General features: G+C 45.2%; 1 protein-coding gene across 2 annotated transcripts in view; it reads right to left on the bottom strand.

Annotated features, from left to right (window-relative positions):
- The window catches only part of pdzrn3b (PDZ domain containing RING finger 3b), an 83,805-nt gene extending 69,066 nt beyond the window's left edge, over positions 1–14,739 (bottom strand). The window contains exons 1-3 of one of the 2 annotated variants that reach the window (XM_028999283.1): positions 13,952–14,739; positions 9,165–9,251; positions 7,256–7,363 (exon numbers count right to left, since the gene is read on the bottom strand). In XM_028999283.1, the coding sequence (XP_028855116.1) occupies positions 7,256–7,363; positions 9,165–9,251; positions 13,952–14,665 (909 nt within the window). In that variant the 5' untranslated portion in view covers positions 14,666–14,739. The remainder of the gene's footprint in view (positions 1–7,255; positions 7,364–9,164; positions 9,252–13,951) is intronic. The other variant, XM_028999284.1, reaches the window with a different exon arrangement.
- Positions 14,740–19,434: the final 4,695 nt, after the last annotated feature.

Here is a 19,434-nt window from a genome sequence, read left to right as displayed (position 1 = left end):
CCAAAAATAAAGTGACATTCATTAGGCCACAATCCGTGCCAGTTTTGTCACTCACATTGCTGGTGCTTCTTCGATCAGCAGACAATGGTGTCCACATGCACAAGACTGCACCTACATATCCTCAAAGGCAACATGAAGTAAGGCACTGCGCATGCTGTCCATGTGCATCAAACAAGGGGCAGTGGTGGCCAATTCACAACCAATGGGTTGTGGGTTCAAATTTCATCACCATTCATCATTTTCAGGGAGTGGATGGATAACCAGTTTGGAAACTATCAACACGGTCATAACAAAAAAAAATCCATAAATCCGTGTATTTTAATGTAGATTGCGCAAAGTTTTGATGTGCCTTGCTTTGCTCAGTGGCACCTCCATTGCGCCTTGGCGGTTTGGGATTTGACCCGGCACACCTCTTATTACGGGTCCGCTACCTTGCCTGCTAGCATAACATAACATTTAGCGTAACTGTTAAATAATTCCATAATTTCAACAGCTAAAAATGAACCGTTTCTATGCTAATGAGCGCAGTCGACTGGGATGTGTGCTTACACGTTTCTTGACCACATATTGCTGCTCTTTTTAAAGAAACAGGAAGTCTTGAATCAAGCAGAGAGACTAAGTCTTGAAAGGGAACATCTTTGCTTAGGAGCCGCGCAAAGGGCACAAACGGTCCGGTTCCAACAATGCCCCGTCCGACAGACAACGCTGCGCTATTTGCACACATTAGCATCAGAAGAGAAGGCGGCGGTTGCGTCCACTTTGTGTCCACTTTGTCGGGGCGTGAACGGGGTGGGGTCCAGGGCTTATTCAGACACCTCTCTGAGAAAAGCAGCGGGAAGACTGCGCAGCGTGGCCTGATGCTGGGATTAGCCAGGGACGATGAGAAGAGGCTGTACAATGGAGACCAGGCCCGCAGCCACAAAGCTCTAAAACACCATGGCCCTCGGGCCTACCCATGGGGCCTTTGTGCCAACCCAGTGCAGCCTGGGATACCACTTCAAACCAAACTGACCTAAGACCCATCACTTAGCTCAAGACAGATATTCCGTGGACGTGTTCTTCAGAAAGCTGACGGCTGTAAGAGTACGAAAAAAATCCCCCACAATTCTAGCCTATAGCCATTTATTTTAAAACCCTGACATGTGCTATATGAATGCAACTTTATTAAGTACATTAACAGTTTGCCGTTTGTTTGCAGCTTTGTGCAAATTTGATTTATGGAAGGAAATGAGGTTGCTGCACCAGAAGCATGAACACAGCCTGCTGGATCGTGAAATGGCTGTTGAAATACTGTATAAACACTGTTTTAAATGACCACTGAGCCATGTCTAGGAGAACGTTTACAAGATCAGTGCAGCTATGAGTGGCCAAGGAGGGGGGGGAAAGATGAGATCAGAGCATTAAAGGTAAAGAATAAGGTTATGCATCACTATAAATCTAGACAGCACCATAAACGATTGGAACTCGAATTGAAAATAATGGGCCAACTGTTAAATCCCTTGTCTGAAATTTCAAGAATCTATGATCATGTTTGCATAAACCTTTTAAACATTTGTGTAGCCTTTTAAAGCGGTCCACCGACTGGCGCTTAGTAATTGATTTCTGCAAGTTCCACATCCATAACAAGACAATCCAAGGCACCGTGCGGCCGAGCGAATCTGTTTTCGGCCTTCTCTAGCGGCCGAATCGGTCACACTGGAGTCCCTGGCCCTCCCGACCCCGCCCATGAGCACTCGAAAGCAGGCAGTTATTAAGATGCCGAGGACCTTCGCGGGGAACCGGGAGGAAACGACAGACCATTACGCTGCGCGCAGGGGCCTGCTAATCAGCCTATTAGCGCTTAACTGAGGAGAGTTTAATTAGAGAGGCTGTCGGCCGGCCACGAGGGGGGCGTGGGTGGTACGGAGGGGGTCTTCACGGAGGAGCAGCTGGTCAGGCAACCTGAGACCATTGTTGCTGATGTGTTTACCCAAGGTCTGTGATTGATTGGGGAGACAATTAGCCTTAATTACGCCTCTCTATTTCTGCCTCCTAAAACCTTCCAGAGCTCATAAATTATCCAGGTTTGCTCTAGAAATAAAGCATGCTGAGAAATGCAGCAACAATTGCAGCGGGTCTGTACGTGGAACCACATGCAACATGGCAATGTGAGCTGTGAACAAGCAAGTCCTATTCTGTGACTATGAAGACACAAAGATCTTCTTCTCCAGATCCCAGGTTGAGTGCTGCTATGGCCACAAGTTGATTAAGGTTCCTTTGAGAGCTCTACGCTATTCAATTGCAGAGTTGGAACGTAGTCAATTCCAAAGTACTCAAATCTCAATTAGCCGCCTTTCGCATGTTACTTTAGTTACAATAAAAACAACTCTTAACCTTCTACCACCCCGTAAAAAACACTACAAAAAAAAAAATAGAATAGAAAATAGACTAGAAAGTGAAGTGATTGTCACACATGATACACAGCAGCACAGCACACAGTGCACACAGTGAAATTTGTCCTCTGCATTTAACCCATCACCCTTGGTGAGCAGTGGGCAGCCATGACAGGCGCCCGGGGAGCAGTGTGTGGGGACGGTGCTTTGCTCAGTGGCACCTCAGTGGTACCTTGGCAGATCGGGATTCGAACCAGCAACCTTCTGATTACGGGGCCGCTTCCTTAACCGCTAGGCCACCACTGCCCTACATGGCACTACATGGACTACAAGCACTACATGGCCACCGATCGCCAAAGCTCAGCAAATCAGATGATCTAAAGGCTCCTGTGTCAATGGCATGAATGCTGATCCACTCACTTCTGGAATATTACAAACCAGCGCCATTCTTTTGATGCCTATTTTGAACTGCCTTTGGGCTTCTCCCGTATCTGAACTTGCCTCTTCCGTTTTTGCCTTCTCCGTCTTTGTCTCCCTTAACCCTTTCTTCAGTCTCTCGGTTCAATTCAATCAAAGCATTCCACGGTATCAGACCGAGCCAAAGGGCACAATTCAATCAATTTGTATCAAAAGCGTCAGCCCTTCTAATGCCATTTCACAGCACTTCAGAGCTCAGAGCTTCCCCCATGAGCACCGGCGTCACGTCCGGAGAGGAATAGAGAAAGGCCGACTGCCCTGGGACCCAAATCCAATAAAGTCCACCACAAAAGCCTGCTTCTTGCCTTGGGACACCAAACAACATGTGATCCCCTTGAGGGGATGACTGCCATCTCTGTTCTCCTTTTCCAACGCCAGGGTCAAGAATAACGCTGGGACCTTGTGACACATGCCCCCACTGAAGATGCCCATGTGCTGTAACAACTCATTTGCGGCAGAGGAGAGTTCATACCGTTGAGGAAAAAGTAACGTGACTTGCTGTCCCAGCTCTCCAAATTGTAAATAATAAGTGTAAGGCTCATTAAAATACCCATAATTAGCAGGAATAATGTTTAATTAGGCCTTTTAAAAAAATGGGAGTGATGAAATGGGGTGTATGAGTCCTCCTCTCTGTGCATTTGGAATTTGTGGCTTTAAATTGAACAGACACGTTTGCCACGGCTGCCACGGACGTTTACTGAAAAGGGTCACGTGTCATGTTAAATCACCCAGCGGTGGTGGCATGCGCCACAGATCCAGACCCATCCAGACTGCTCTACGTGCCTGTTGAGTGCAAAAGTGAAGAAATGTTCCCTCCTGTCCCCGATTCCCCAAAAGTATAACACTGTAAATTCACTACACAGTAATGTTGTTATTATTATTACTAGTACATTCATAGAAGCTACGTACATTAAATAAAAATTGATTTCCAATTCGTATTACATGTTACCCCCCTCATATGGAATATCCCTTCCTTGAAAATATCTAACAGGAAAAGAACAAGATCCCAGAGGGAATTGGCTGTATGGCCTCACACACACACACACACACACACACGATCCTGGCCATAAATGGGTTTTCCATTTTCTTTCATTTTAAACCTTGCAGCTGGCACGTTCTGGCGCTGGGCGTGGAAGGAATGCTAACACTCTTTCTTCAGAAGGAGTGGAGGACTCGTCGGTGTACGTACACCACCCATCTCCCTGCTGCAGACACCTCCACCCCCCTCCGGAACAATCTCTTACTCTCCTGCCCGCGGTTTAGTACCAGGTCCAGTAGCGACATGTCACTAAAATAACTCTGGGGGGGGGGGTGTTAAGTGCTTCATTGCTGATAACCTTTTTAGCTCTGGTCCATTTCAGATTTACTTGACTTTCTCAAGGAATCCTGCTCCTACAAGTAAGGATCTGGTCTGAAAACCGCTGCCTTCTCGCAAAAAAAAACCTTCAAATTCGCTGCTTTCTCTCCATTCTTTCCTACCGTGGTTGTTGCATGCCCTCTGCGACCTCGGAGTGTTTGCACAACTTTTACAAGGTGACATTTACAATGACCTCCTATGTCTCTCCAGTCTCGTCCCACTTTGCATCTGAGTGCCCTCAGGACTTGGTTCCTGGTGGGCGCCCCTGTCACATATATCATACAGTCGAGACAGGGTGTGAGCGCAACGTATGGCAGACCGGCGCTGGGAGAGAGGATGAATGGGCGTTTTTATCGTCGTTTTCACTTTCTCAGACTGTCACACCGCTATGTACAGACACAGCGACACACACACACTCTCTTACTCCGAGCTGCACAACCGGCAAAACCAATACAATGCAAAAACAAAAAAAACATATTCATTCTAAAGACTTCAGCTTCTTATAATGCCTTATTCAAAACTCTGACTAAATAAAACAGAAATAACATTTAATGCAAATGATTGGTTTTCCCAACTATCCAACGCTTGCTTCAGACCACTGAGATGAATTTCCATGTCATGGGTCAGACCCCCCACAGGAAAATGAACAAAACGCAGCTGCATTAAACGTGTTTACTTTAAAGCATTAAAATTGTATTAACAAATCACAGCAATTAACACATTAATTTGAACACCCCTAAAATAAAAAAAATAAAAAAAAGTCAACCCCCCCAGTGTACGGAGTTCGTACTCAAACTCCTGTCTCCCTTATTGACGAAATGTTCATGAGCAAACATTTCCACCTAGGTTCTTCTGCTCATGGAGAAGGAGCGAAAAGCAAACACCGCTACGGATTTCTTTTTTTTTTTTTTCATGAGTAAGGTCAGTGCTGGACAAGGAATCTATTCATGCCCCCATGCATCCCAGAATGCACTGCTGCGAAGGGCATCGGCCGCTGCGGTCCTCCATTTAGACGCTGCTCTGTTATTTGCGTTCACGTAACCTTGCTGCGGCCAGACTCGATCAGCAGACAGAGGGTACAGGCCTCTATTTAGGACGTGCCGTTTCCGGCCTGTCCATGGGGGGGTGGGGGGGGTTCTATTTCCTGCTCGAGTGAAGCGCCGCCTGGGTCTCTCAACGCAAGTTCACGCACGTGGGCCGAATGACCCCTGCAGCGGGGCGAAGCTGAATGGGGCATGAACGGAGCGGAGCATTACATAATCGCCATGTTCGCTTTTTCAAAAACTCGCATCAGGAATCGCAGATGAGCCACAAAGTAACAAAAAGTCTGAAGCTTGTCGATGGAAGTGGCGCACGGTGGTTCAAACCTGACATTGTGGAGATGAAACCCTAACAAAGTGAAGATCATTTATAAAAAAAAAAAAGAAAAAAAAAAGAAAATTCCGTCCGGTGGGTCGTGCCGATTTTACTCCTCTTAACACCAGCGAACGTGACAACATGTCAGAAACCGGATCCGCCGAGGACGCCTGTTCCTCACATGCGGTCACGTGAGGCGGCAAAGCGTCAACGCGCACAACCGCACTGACAGGCGAAGGAAGGCGGCTTAATCAAATCTCGAGGCACAAAGACGTCCGCGCAACGCGATACTTGGCGCCCCCGCACCCCCGGTTTTTGCAAGGAAAGTGCTGACGGAGATCCCGCCCGCGTGCCGCAGAAGGGGAACAGGGCGAGGCCGCTGGTGAGGATACTCCAGGCTGCTGCCGGCGGGCCTCCGGTGTTGCTTCATTAAACCCCCGCCAAAAATAGCTTTCCGGGGTCGGTAATTAGGGTGCGCCGGGGGTGTCGCTAAACCGACCAACAAGGCCGTACGAGCGGTAATTTGGCTCAAATGTGGGAATGAGACGTTTAATAACCCACCTTTGGAGAAACTCAGATCGCATCTGAAAGTGCGCAGCTCAGTGCAGTTTTGCAGCTTTTTTTACTCGTCTCCCTTTGGAAGTCGCTCAGAAAGGCTTTCATGTTGCTTCCTGGGGCTCCGTGTGTTGTACGGCCATGCCGAACATTTTTTCAACATCTTACATCCTTGCTTTTTCCAAAGAGAGAACAATGGCGTTTTGGTATCAAGTTTAAAGTAAAATATGTTTCTTCTTGAAGGATAATGAATGCTCAATAAAAAAAAATTTACTGGAACAGTAACAGTGGCCATCCCCACCAAGCACCCAAGTCGTTCTTTCTTATTCTTATCATAAGTGTGCTAATCTGGACTGGCCGCAAGATCCGAGAGTCTGGTGGTCTTAAGTCGCCAGGCGCCAAGGCGAATAGCTGTCGGTCTTGGCAGCTCAATCTGCCCATTGTCAGCCCAGCTTATGGTACCACTGAATGAGCAGCAGGGACTCTGGCCCCTTGTTACCATCTCTTTGTGCCGCCGGTATCGTTCCTTGCTCCTGGGGTGTCATATTTTACAGCTATGCAAGGAAGGCTCATCGTAAAAACCGACGCTGCCGACGGTAGCTCGCTGAATTAAATTCTAAGCGTGGTTACGGAAATGGAACTGAATAACCCAGACCGGTCGGTCACAGACGTTTTCATTACATTCATAAAATATATAAATCCTGCGAGCGAGGACCACCAACAACATCCATCGTATGCAATGTCCAAAATCAATAGAATCATTGTTGGCTTTTCCACTTCAAGCAACTCTAAAAGCGACCTTTGTGAAGTTGACTTTCTAAGTGCCTCTGAAAATTGACCTCCTGGAACATATGGCCTTCACATAGAGGGATTTTGTTTAAGGGCATGTGAGCGCCTGCTGCTAGGTGTCCATCACTTGGTTGAGAACCAAAGGCATCTTTAGTGTCTCCACAGCATAACAAAAACCCGCGTCCTGCCAAATTCCTCACGGTCTCAAATGACCTGCCTGATCGATCTTAAACCCTAGGCATAAAACATATCTAAATGGCAAATTTCAGACAGTATGGTATTATCTTAAGTACCTTGTAACAGGCATGATGGGCTCGCTTCGACTGAAATCTGACAATTACTCACATACCTCCATTATCCTGTCGTGGATCTGAAGGCCGCCTTCTTTGTCCGCCGGGCCGTTGTCAATGATCTTGGACACAAAGATTCCTTCGTTTGAAGTTCCATCCGAATTGTCCTGAAAATGAACAATTTGTTAACAAGCTCAACATAAAAAGACGCGATTGATCCTAAACTAATTAAGCAACAAAACTAAAGGCTTTTTTTGTTTTTTTTTCAAACAGCCCTGCCACATAATTAGTTTCAGATTAACACAAATAAAAAAAATTTACGAGCATCCCTACCGCATTAAAATTAAACGACGGTGACGAAGTCTCACGACCATCAAATTAAAAAGTCGTAACCTTGTTAAAAGCAGGGGTTCTGAGGACGGAGCAGACCATGCAGATAGTTTTAAGATGCGTCTGCTTTATCATCAGTCCGACGCCACGTCACCGTCGGAGTCGGGTTAGACAATCTGGTCCGAAAGCCACTCGAAAGGGGGCCTTATGAAATTGCTGGTCGCCCCCATCTGATGGACAACTTGTCTTTCACTGGCCACGGAAGGGAGAGGTGGCTACGAGACAGACCGCGGGGGGGTTTGTGGGCGTGGTCTGTTGTGAAACCCGCCCCGCCAGCTCCTCCCGGACTTCACGTGCGCCACATCAAAACCGGCCGCGCTCGCGCCATCCGCCAGAGCTGCGCCGTTTTTTTAATGGGATACTCGAGAAACCGCGGAAGTCAAGCTGCGAACGCTTTAATTAATTGCCGCAGGTTTCGCTTCCTCTCCTCCCCCTTGCACAAAAGCATTTTGTTTACTAGGGGATACTTCAAGCCTCGAAGGCATCAGGAATGTCACAACACTGTGCCATAAAGTGTGCGGTGTTGCCATGCGCCTGCATGCCTGCTCTGCAACACTGACGAACATAACAAAACAGACCACGCCCACAAGGGCAAGTCTATAATCTTCAGAACATCTAGCTCGCATAAGCTTTCATAAAATATATATATAAAAAACGTGGTTTGCCGACCACATCATGTGAAACTGATGCAGAAAGCCAATAAACGCTTCCCGTAGGCCAAACGGCAGGCCTAGCATGTCAATACGCAGCATACAAATTGGCTTTTTTTTTATTTTGTGGTGTAGTTCACAGCTTCCTCCAGCAGTTGCCATCTCCCGCACCATAATAAAGTGCGTCAGCAAGGCATGTAAAATGAACCGCAGAAAATAGGGGCTTGCAAAGTTTGCACCTTCCCACTTATAGTGACATTACTTGTGCTACTTCAGAGGCGTCTTCATGAGTCTCATTAAAATGAGCACTTTTTTAATCAGACCTCAGTCTCAAAGAACCCTACTAGTTTACCTAAACCGATCCATCCATCAATCACTTGTTAAACTTAACTGGCTGAAATAGGCTGGTAGTAGCCTAGTGGGTAACACACTCGCCTATGAACCAGAAGATCCAGGTTCGAATCCCACTTACTACCATTGTGTCCCTGAGCAAGACACTTAACCCTAAGTTGCTCCAGAGAGACTGTCCCTGTAACTACTGATTATAAGTCGCTCTGGATAAGGGCGTCTGGTAAATGCTGTAAATGTAAATGTAAAAAATTGGACAATCTGAGACATTATTTCCATTTGTGGCCCGCCAAAAGGACATCATTAATATGGGATTGTTGGACAAAGGAAAGCCCAAAAAGGATTAGTAGATTTAGCTAATGGTACATGCCTTTTCCCACACCAACCCACAAAATAATAATATTAAAATTAATAATAAACCTGCAAAATGTGTCAAAACCAAAATGCAATATAAACACTAATAAAAATCACATTGGAAATATTTGATGTTTTTTCAAATAAATAGAAAACAAAATGTGACGATTACATCACCAAAGTGGCAAAATGCTCAAAATACACAAGATGTATATTTAGCACCTACCACGCAGGGTCTTCCGCCAACAATGTTGAAACCCAGAGATCCTGCTTCCCTGCGCAGGGCTACTGTGACGCTTTTGGCCTCTCCCCCCTAAATTCAATAGAATAACATTTTAAAGGGTGGCGATTTCAACATAGAAATGGGATAGATAATAAGCACACAGATATCAATACGATCCGCCCGTTATTTCATCACCACAATTTGAGACATTTCAGTGTTTGACATCAGCTACACAGACACCAGTTAATGAATCTGACGTTCACAGTCAGGCAGCTCTGCTTCCTTCTGTGACGGTGAATGTCAATCGGCTTCATCATTCTGTCTCAACGCAATAAAAAAATATTCAGATAACAGAAGGACATCCAGACAATTATCAATGCATTGAGAGCAGCATAGATCCCAATCCAAGTGGAAAGATGTGTCATTCGGCAAACGGTCAAGTGTGACCGACATGTGACGGTCCAATGCGGGAGGAGGTGGTGGCTGAAATTCTCAAAGCGGCCCGGCTTTACAGCTTCTTTACGGCTTAACCGGGCCTGAGTGGAAGAGCTGCTGAGTGACCAAACGGCCTTGTTATATTAATAACCCGGCTGCGGCGGCGTCGTTCCGTACGGCGTGCCCATGTTCAGCCTCGGAAACATGATTTCAGCCGCAGGGCCGTGGCTGCTATAGAATACAGTGACTAAATATACAGCGCGACATTAATGGCGCCCACAGAGTCCTGCCAGGCACCTAGGTCTCCGTGTCACTCGGTAAGGAACGTTCACGGCCGGACAGGAATAAGAAGTCACGAGTCTCCGAACTTTATGGCATCACGCAGAATAAGCCATTTAAATTCTTTCATTCTTGCGTTGACCACGTTCACAACTAGCGTAGCATTTCCGAATATAACACGGAAACATGAATGTACCGGCCAATGGAACGACCAGATTTTGATGAGATTTTGTGCCAACGTAGGCGAATTGGTTCAAATTGGTGATGGCGAACGGTGTCCAAGCCTGACCCAGCGGAATGTTTTGAGCATTCGAGAGCAGTAAAGTGAAGTTATTGTCACATGTGATACACAGCAGCACAGCACACAGTGCACACAGTGAAATTTGTCCTCTGCATTTAACCCATCACCCTGAGTGAGCAGTGGGCAGCCATGACAGGCGCCCGGGGAGCAGTGTGTGGGGACGGTGCTTTGCTCAGTGGCACCTCAGTGGCACCTTGGCGGATCGGGATTCGAACCGGCAACCTTCTGATTACGGGGCCACTTCCTTAACCGCTAGGCCACCACTGCCCCAAGAGGTGTGGGGTCGGAGGCCTGGCCAAACGCCGGCGTGCAGTTGGGGACCCGTCGCCCATGCGCGATGGACCCAGTTCGCCCGGGAGAGTTGGCCCGTCGCCGGTCCTGCCGGTGGCCTGAGGAGTAGACGCGCTGGGCGCTAGAGCGAGCGTAACGCGGAAACGGCACGAGCCCCCCGATCACGTGACCGCTTTTTTGGCCCCTGGGCCTCTCCATTCCGCCACATGTGCGCCCAAGCTGCTCGCAGACCAATCCGATTCCGACTGCCTGGCTGAACCCGAAAAAAGAATTTGGTTATTTTACATATCGGTCTGAATATTACCACAGCGCTGATTCTGGCGTTCTGCCATGATTGGATCATTTAGCCGCCACCCCACTTGCCTGGCGTCTCGACAGCAAAGTAGCGGCGGGAAACGCGAGGGCCCAGTTCAGTAAACACACGGTAAAGTCAGCGCTGTCACATCAGATACCCGGCAAAACTCGCTTGGAACCACGCAGCTGCAGCGAAACGCTGTCCCGCATGCTGTGCGCGGTGACGCGGTGGCCCTGCCAACCTTTCTGAGTCACTCAGCATGGGGACAAATATCACAAGTACACCGAAGAGCCACGCCGCGCTGCCAGCTCACGGGAAACCGGAGACCGGAGGCGCGCAAGTCCACAGTGGCGTGGGAACATGAGAACATGGGCGGCCATAACCAGAAATTACTGCCGGTACCGTAGTTAATATTACAATAATAAAAAGTAAAGTACAGTAAAGTGCAACACACACACACACACACCGCCGGTACACCTAGTTTACGCGCCTCTGGACGGCGGGAGGAAACCGGAGAACCTGGAGGAAACCCGCAAAGAAAATAGTACCTTAAAAAAATTGCGAGTGGGGACCGACGCCAACAAAACAAATATTTCTGCCGATGTTTTATTCATGTTGCCTGCATGTCACTTGTCAACTGCGGCTTATTAGTCCCGCACGGGACTTCCCTTCGCATATTTTGACTGAGACTCTTCTATTAGGTTTCATTCCTTCGTTCCTCCGCGCGCATGAGGGTGACACGACCCTCCACCGCGCACTCAAATACGGGTGACAAGTCAATAATGCCGGCTGTACGTTTTTTGATCATATATGGACGTTGAAGTAAAAGTGGTCCCGCCCAGAAATAACAGTAATAATAATATTATGAGATGTCTTTATTGCGGTTGCAACACGCCGTGTCACTAGACACAAGTACCGGCGAAAAAACTGGCCACCAACCCGACCGTACATATACACAAACATTACACATGGGGGTAGACGGGTCAGGAAGACAGGGGACATGGGAAAACTGAGACAACGGAACCACATGGGGACAGAGGAGAGTAAAAAAAATGTTTATAGTGATCATAGTAATAATAATAATTCCCTGGTAGGTTATTAAAGTGTTTCGCACGCTTTATGTTGTTATGTGACAGTTGTAACAGTGTAACGAGAAAACACCGTGAACTGGCGTGGAGAAGGTGGCCCTCGTGGGTGACGCACCAGGGCCGGAGGAGTCTGGGTTTGCAGAGGGGCCGTAAACACTTCGCCCCTCCCCCCACCTGAACCGCCAGCTGGGCTAAAACTGCCAGCTGACAGACATTTCTCAGGACAGCGCACACACACAACACACACACACACACACACACACAACACACACACACCAGCCAGAGGAGGCAGGCTGTACTGTCCTACAAAAAATAAAATGTAGAATAAATAACTCCATGTATTTCACTGCAAAAAGTTTAAAAATCAACCAAGGGGTAGGGTTAGGTGCAACTTTTGTCAGGTCACAGTCAATAAAATGGTGGAGTTACTGGTGTCCAGTGAAGATTTGATGATTCGCCTAGACTCGTCCAGTGAAGCTTTATTCATTATGATTGTGATTATGTATGATGATAAAAACCAGTTCACCTGATCATGGCCTCATCCAGTGAGGCTTTATTCATTATGATTGTGATTATTTATGATGATAAACGCCAGCTCACCTGATCATGGCCTCAGTGAAGCTTCATTCATTTTGATTAGGATTATCTATGATGATAAAAACCAGTTCACCTGATCATGGCCTCATCCAGTGAAGCTTTATTCATGATGATTATGATTTTTTATGATGATAAACGCCAGCTCACCTGATCATGACCTCATCCAGTGAGGCTTTATTCATTATGATTATGATTGTTTATGATGATAAACGCCAGCTCACCTGATCATGGCCTCATCCAGTGAAGCTTCATTCATTTTTATTATGATTATTTATGATGATAAAAACCAGTTCACCTGATCATGGACTCGCCAGTGAAGCTTCATTCATTATAATTATGATTATTTATGATGATAAACGCCATCTCACGTGATCATGGCCTCATCCAGTGAAGCTTCATTCATTTTGATTAGGATTATCTATGATGATAAAAACCAGTTCACCTGATCATGGCCTCATCCAGTGAGGCTTTATTCATTATGATTATTTATGATGATAAACGCCAGCTCACCTGATCATGGCCTCATCCAGTGAGGCTTTATTCATTATGATTATTTATGATGATAAACGCCATCTCACCTGATCATGGACTCTCCAGTGAAGCTTCCTTCATTATGATTATGATTATTTAAGATGATAAACGCCAGCTCACCTGATCATGGCCTCGTCCAGCGAAGCTTCATTCATTATGATTATTTATGATGATAAACGCCATCTCACGTGATCATGGCCTCGTCCAGCGAAGCTTTATTCATTCTGATTATTTATGATGATAAACGCCAGCTCACCTGATCATGGCCTCATCCAGTGAAGCTTCATTCATTTTTATTATGATTATTTATGATGATAAAAACCAGTTCACCTGATCATGGACTCGCCAGTGAAGCTTCCTTCATTATGATTATGATTATTTATAATGATAAACGCCAGCTCACCTGATCATGGCCTCATCCAGTGAAGCTTCATTCATTATGATTATTTATGATGATAAACGCCATCTCACGTGATCATGGCCTCGTCCAGCGAAGCTTCATTCATTATGATTATTTATGATGATAAACGTCAGCTCACCTGATCATGGCCTCATCCAGTGAAGCTTCATTCATTATGATTATGATTATTTAAGATGATAAACGCCAGCTCACCTGATCATGGCCTCGTCCAGTGAAGCTTCATTCATTATGATTATTTAAGATGATAAACACCAGCTCACCTGATCATGGCCTCGTCCAGTGAAGCTTCATTCATTCTGATTATTTATGATGATAAAAACCAGCTCACCTGATCATGGCTTCGTCCAGCGAAGCTTTATTCATTATGATTATTTAAGATGATAAACGCCATCTCACGTGATCATGGCCTCGTCCAGCGAAGCTTCATTCATTCTGATTATTTATGATGATAAAAACCAGCTCACCTGATCATGGCCTCGTCCAGCGAAGCTTTATTCATTATGATTCCGAGCATTTCTGCTTATTGGGCTTATTTAGGACGCTCACGCTCACCTTGCACGGCGGCGCCAGGCTCCGGGTCAGCGACTCGATCCGCGCGCTGTACTCGGTGAACTTCTTCTGGTACTTGAGCGCCGTCACCTGCAGCTCGCTGTGCATGGCGGAGAGCTGCGCCAGCAGCGACTTCTCGCGCTTGCTGGACCTCAGCGAGCGCTTCTTGAACTCCTTGTCCAGGCTGAGCACTTTGCTGTGCAGCGCGCCGTTGTGCGCCTTCAGCGCCCGCAGGCAGCAGTGGCCGTGGACCTCCTGCTCCCGGTGGGTGAGCATCAGCCCGCAGCCGCCCTCGCAGATGCCCACGGGCCGGTGGTCGCACGTCTCGCGCATGTGGGCGTCCATGTCCTTCAGGTTGAGCACCTCCCTGCAGCCCTTGTTCCTGCACTTGGCCGGCGAGAAGTCGCACATCTCGGCGTGCTCGGCCAGATGCTGCAGCTTCACCACCTTGTCGCAGCCCCGCGCGTGGTTGTCGCACTTTATGTCCAGCTTGAGGATCAGGCTCTTCAGGGGCAGGACGTGGTTCAGCTCCTTGGCGGAGATCCGCTGGCAGTTGACGGGGCAGCTGCTCCGCTGGACGACCCAGGGCAGCACGCAGCCCGCGCAGAAGACGTGGCCGCACGGGGTGGTGAGCGGGTCCTCCAGAACTTTGTTGCACAAGTTGCATTTGAAGTCGGGGTCCACGGCCCCCTTGAAGCGGTCCAGCTCGAATCCCATGTCTGAAGAAGGAGGTCCGGCCGTGGACGCGGTGAGCGGCGAGCTCTCCTTGCCGACTAAAGTAATTGCCCCAGACTTCCTTGGGAAAAGTGCGGAGGAATGCGCGCTACCGTAACTTTCCTAAGAGGCGCGCACAGCCGTGCAAAAATTCCAGGAGTAGAATGTAATAAAAAATAAAAAAAATAATAATGAAAAACAAACAGTGGCAAGTCTCGCAAAGTTTACAATAATGACGTCTGAACTAGTTTTGCAACTAGTTTCCAACTCCGCTAATGTCATTACTAATAATCAATTAGGCTTTTAAAGTGACAGACGTGGGTTAAAGAACACAGCATTCCACTGGACCTCAAGACTAATTCTTGCTGATCAAGTTCCCCTCTGCATCTACGAACCAGAAGACCACAAAGTCACAGGTTCAAATCCCACTTACTACCATTGTGTCCCTGAGCGAGACGCTTAACCCTAAGTGTCTCCAGGGGGGGACTGTCCCTGTAACTACTGATTGTAAGTCGCTCTGGATAAGGGCGCCCTGATAAATGCTGTAAATGTAAATGTAGCAGATATTCCATCATTAACAGACATTCCCAAGGTAATTTTTTAACACGAACAATGCCTGGACTGGAATTTTCCATCATTTTTATGTATTTGTTATGCCCAAAACAATTGTTTCAAATCCAAAAAAATGTTTAATTAACCCTAAACTTTTAAATAGTAGTGTAGCTTTTGTAGTTCAAAACCATGCACTAGTAAAACTTACAAAAAGAACAAATAAAGTTTTGTTGTTGATGTTTTCTGTTGTTATGCATGTTTATTTTTCTGCTTGGAACAAAATGAACACTTTTTTATTTTTTTAGCCCTGTTGTAAAAGTCCAATACAAGATGTAGCAGTTGGGGCATGTTTACTAATGTCACATCAAGTGTGTCCTCAAGATCTACAAAAATATACAGATACAAACAAATAGAGACTGTACAATTTATCTCCATCATGGAGTAGAAGAATAATTATTTCTGACACAATGTAATGATAGCTGGATGTGGCGAGGAAGGAAGACACACACAAACACACGTCATCACGAGACAGGGGTTTATTACAATAACACAGGACAGGGGAAACTTCACCAAACAACGACTGGGCGGAGAACAGACACAAACAGGGCAGCGTTATACAGGCAGACACAGGTGAAAACAATCAGGAAACATAGCACAGAACAAACATAAAACTCCGGTCCAAACTCCGAATCTGGAGTAGCCCATTCCAGACTGGATCCTGACAGGCACAAATAAGGTTTTCATGATCTTGGTTTAAACCCGCCTCCCATCCCATCAATTTGTCAAACAATGTGTTGTCAGATATTGATTGTCCAGATTTGTTTCCCTTTGTGCTATGTCTTATGTACAGAAATATGCTACTTGTTAAATGAGAGACATTTTAAACTTGTAATTGTAATAGGTTGCACAGACCCCCTCAGAAGTTGTGTGAGTTCAAATAAGAGAAGGAAGAAATTAAAATATGTTATTTGCCATAGAACAACTAAGACTGAGTGTATGAGTGAATGGTGTGTATGTGTACTCTCAGGTGGGTTGGTGCCCCGCCCTGTGCCCCATGCCCCGTGCCTCAGGATGAGAGATTATGGCAAGTGAGTGATTTACTTCAGCCTTAATATAGGCTGTTTGGGGGAAATTTGAATTGTAAATTATGGCCACCAGTGGCTGGATTCAGTAGAGTGAAATGAGAATGGCCACTGTTCAGCCATCTTAACTGGCCAGTCCAGCTGTGTTCACAAACTGCTCTGCTCCTGATTGAAAGCAGACTTATTTTCAGACTCCCAATTTTTGCCATCTAAGCTATGAAATTGCATGAGGCTTGAGCCATAGCAATTTGAGGAATAATCCATGATAGGAGATGCATCTGTGTGTGTGTGTGATAGAAAGAGAAAAAAAATAGCCTCTTTATGTTCCAATGTTCCAGAGACACCATTCAATTGAAATATAGCTTTGTATAGCTAATTGCAATTGAAAGAAAAACAGATAATTATTAGGATTTTTTTATTATTCAATTAAACTGTTAGCTCAGTATTAAATACTGAATTTGTTTCTGAATTTGGCCTGTAAATAGTTGTAGAATTTAGAATTTTGTATTTTAATTCAACCATTTTTAATGATACAAGACATCTGCAGAGCACTAGTATCTGCTGTTAGTCCCCTGTTTGTTACTTAGCATGGTAATTCCACAATGAAGAAAAACTGTGTTACTGAACATGTGACACAAATGGTGTCAAAATGAGAACCAGCTGAGTCGTGTTCTACCTCTGATGTCATCATATAGTTTGCATCTTACACGTGAGTTCGCTTCCCATTTATGGAGATTCACAACAATTGTAAATAAATATTATTCACAATTACACAATTACAAATAAATACCATTTACAAATATATTTCTTGATTCAGCAACAAATGTAACAAGATTTATAAATGTATCACCGTTCACAAAATGCATTTCTCAACAACAAAAATATTAAGTGATGCAAAAAAACGACAATCCTGCATTTACCTGCGCTCTCAGGGGGAAATAAATGTAAGGGTATTCACAAATATATACCGGGGTTTGTAAATGCAGGATTATTGGTTTGTGAATAAATGTAACTATACTGACATTTGTGCATTACATAATTTTTTTGTGAGTCAAAAAATGCCTTTTTTTTTAATGCTGTTCCGTTTATTTGTAAGTGCTAAATTATATTTGTAAATCTTGTTACATTTGTAGCTGAATCAAGAAATATATTTGTTAATGGTGTGATATTTATTTGTGAATTTTGAAACTAAACTATCTCCATAGGTCTAGAAAGTCTTCAGAGGTCAGACCCCCAGGTCGTGTTTTACATTTAATGCAGTTGACTTGTTTGTCATCTTGTCAGCAGATTCAATAATTTTTTATTGATCTGACATCATTGCAAAAGTTAACCTCAACACTGCGGCTGTTGCGCAACAATAACCTTTCACAGAGAACAGCCTCAAAACCTAAATGATTACTCTTCCCCCACCCAGAGTAGTTATTAGTGTTAAACGCACAGGGCTCGAAAGCAGGTGTCTGAAGCTGCATATTTCAACCCACTGTCATTGTAAATCATTTTACTCTATGGACCAGTGTCACACAGGAGAATGCCACAAAGAAAACACTGGTTATTGTCACAGAGGGACAATATGCTCTCAACCTAGTATCAACACAAATAGACTCTATACAGTGAAAAATTTTTAAACCATTCGAGACTTCCAGGGGGGAATTCGGTTATGATGCCTAGTCAACATAACACTAAAATGTCCTGCATATTACAAATGTCTCACACATAAATATTGGCATAAATGAGATTCAGTATGAAACTCGACAACAATGTAAATTATAAACATACACAGAATGTTCTGCAGTTCACAAATCACTTTGCTTCTTTATGATTTTCCTTAGATGTTAGATGGTCTGGAAAAAAGTTATACACTCATGATTGACTTAAGATACTCAGTCCATTAGGCAGTGTAGAGAAGTCCCTAAAGCACATGCTTTAGAGTATGAGATACACATATTTCCCAATTATGAGACCCAATTATGAGACGGTATGATTCGGTGATTTTGACATTCAATAAGACAATTCGTCAGAGCATAAAAGATCCGGGTCTTGAGTTCACCTCAGCCCCCCATTTCACCTAATCAAACAGTCACAGTGTCCCACTGCAGATGTGGTGACGTGCTTTCACATGTACTGTAGCGGACAGCAGCTCCAGTAATGTGGAGCTCTGGAGCATGGCCATGTAGTAATAATCACGTCTGGCTTTTTAGGCTAGGATACAGCAGGAACATCAGGGCCATATGGGAGAGACGATGAAGATGAGAGGTTTCCTTGGCATTTTATCTCACTGGGTTGTGTGCTCCCATATCAAAAATAATGGTTGGCCATGAGATAACGACTTATTTTGATGTGATTTTGATGGACTCTTGATTAGGTGGTTTATTGATTCTGCAGTCGTAACCTGGTGGATATTTTTTGCATATTTACATTCATTACACCTTGAGCAAGATACTAAATTTATGTTTAAAGGTTTTTCTCTTAAGATTTAGGAACTCTCTGTATGTGTAACAATGAAGCTGTGAGTTTTAGTCCTGGCTCCTGTCCGGGAGTCCAGTTAGCGCTGGTGGATTCTGGGTAGGAGACGTGTCCGTACGGATCTGCAGACGACCTTGTGATCTTGCCACTGGAGAAGGAGTGGCCCAAACAAGGAAAAAAAGGCAAGGCCACACTTGTCTTCCAGTGGATGTTGATGACAGACAATGTGAACAAAACAAGCAGCTAGCCATCTCATTCCCGCCATCCAGCTAGGGACCTCGCTGCCTCCTCTCATAATCTTGACTCAGTATGTAGTATGATATAAAGACTGTGTGAGGGCTTCCAGGGATGAGAACACAGTGTGGGGTGGGTGATCTCTTTATAAAATAAATAACGCATGTGAATCATAGGACACAATTTGACCCATTTCCACAGTCGCACGCACAGCAGCCACGTAATTCTTACAGAGAAAGCAAGGGTGGCTGAACGTACGTAATACTTATGTTCTCCATACAACCATCCACGCTTAAAATTGACAGATTTTTTTTTTCTAATATGAAAATTGGGGCATTTCTTAACTTCTAGCACTCTGTCACATATGGTGGCCGACAAATGCAAAACAAACTAACATTTCACAAATCAAATTTACAAACATGCAAAACACTTTTACCAATC

Source organism: Denticeps clupeoides, chromosome 12 (assembly GCF_900700375.1).
Source record: "Denticeps clupeoides chromosome 12, fDenClu1.1, whole genome shotgun sequence".
Classification (NCBI taxonomy): domain Eukaryota; kingdom Metazoa; phylum Chordata; class Actinopteri; order Clupeiformes; family Denticipitidae; genus Denticeps; species Denticeps clupeoides.
This window is presented reverse-complemented; position numbering and strand designations above follow the sequence as displayed.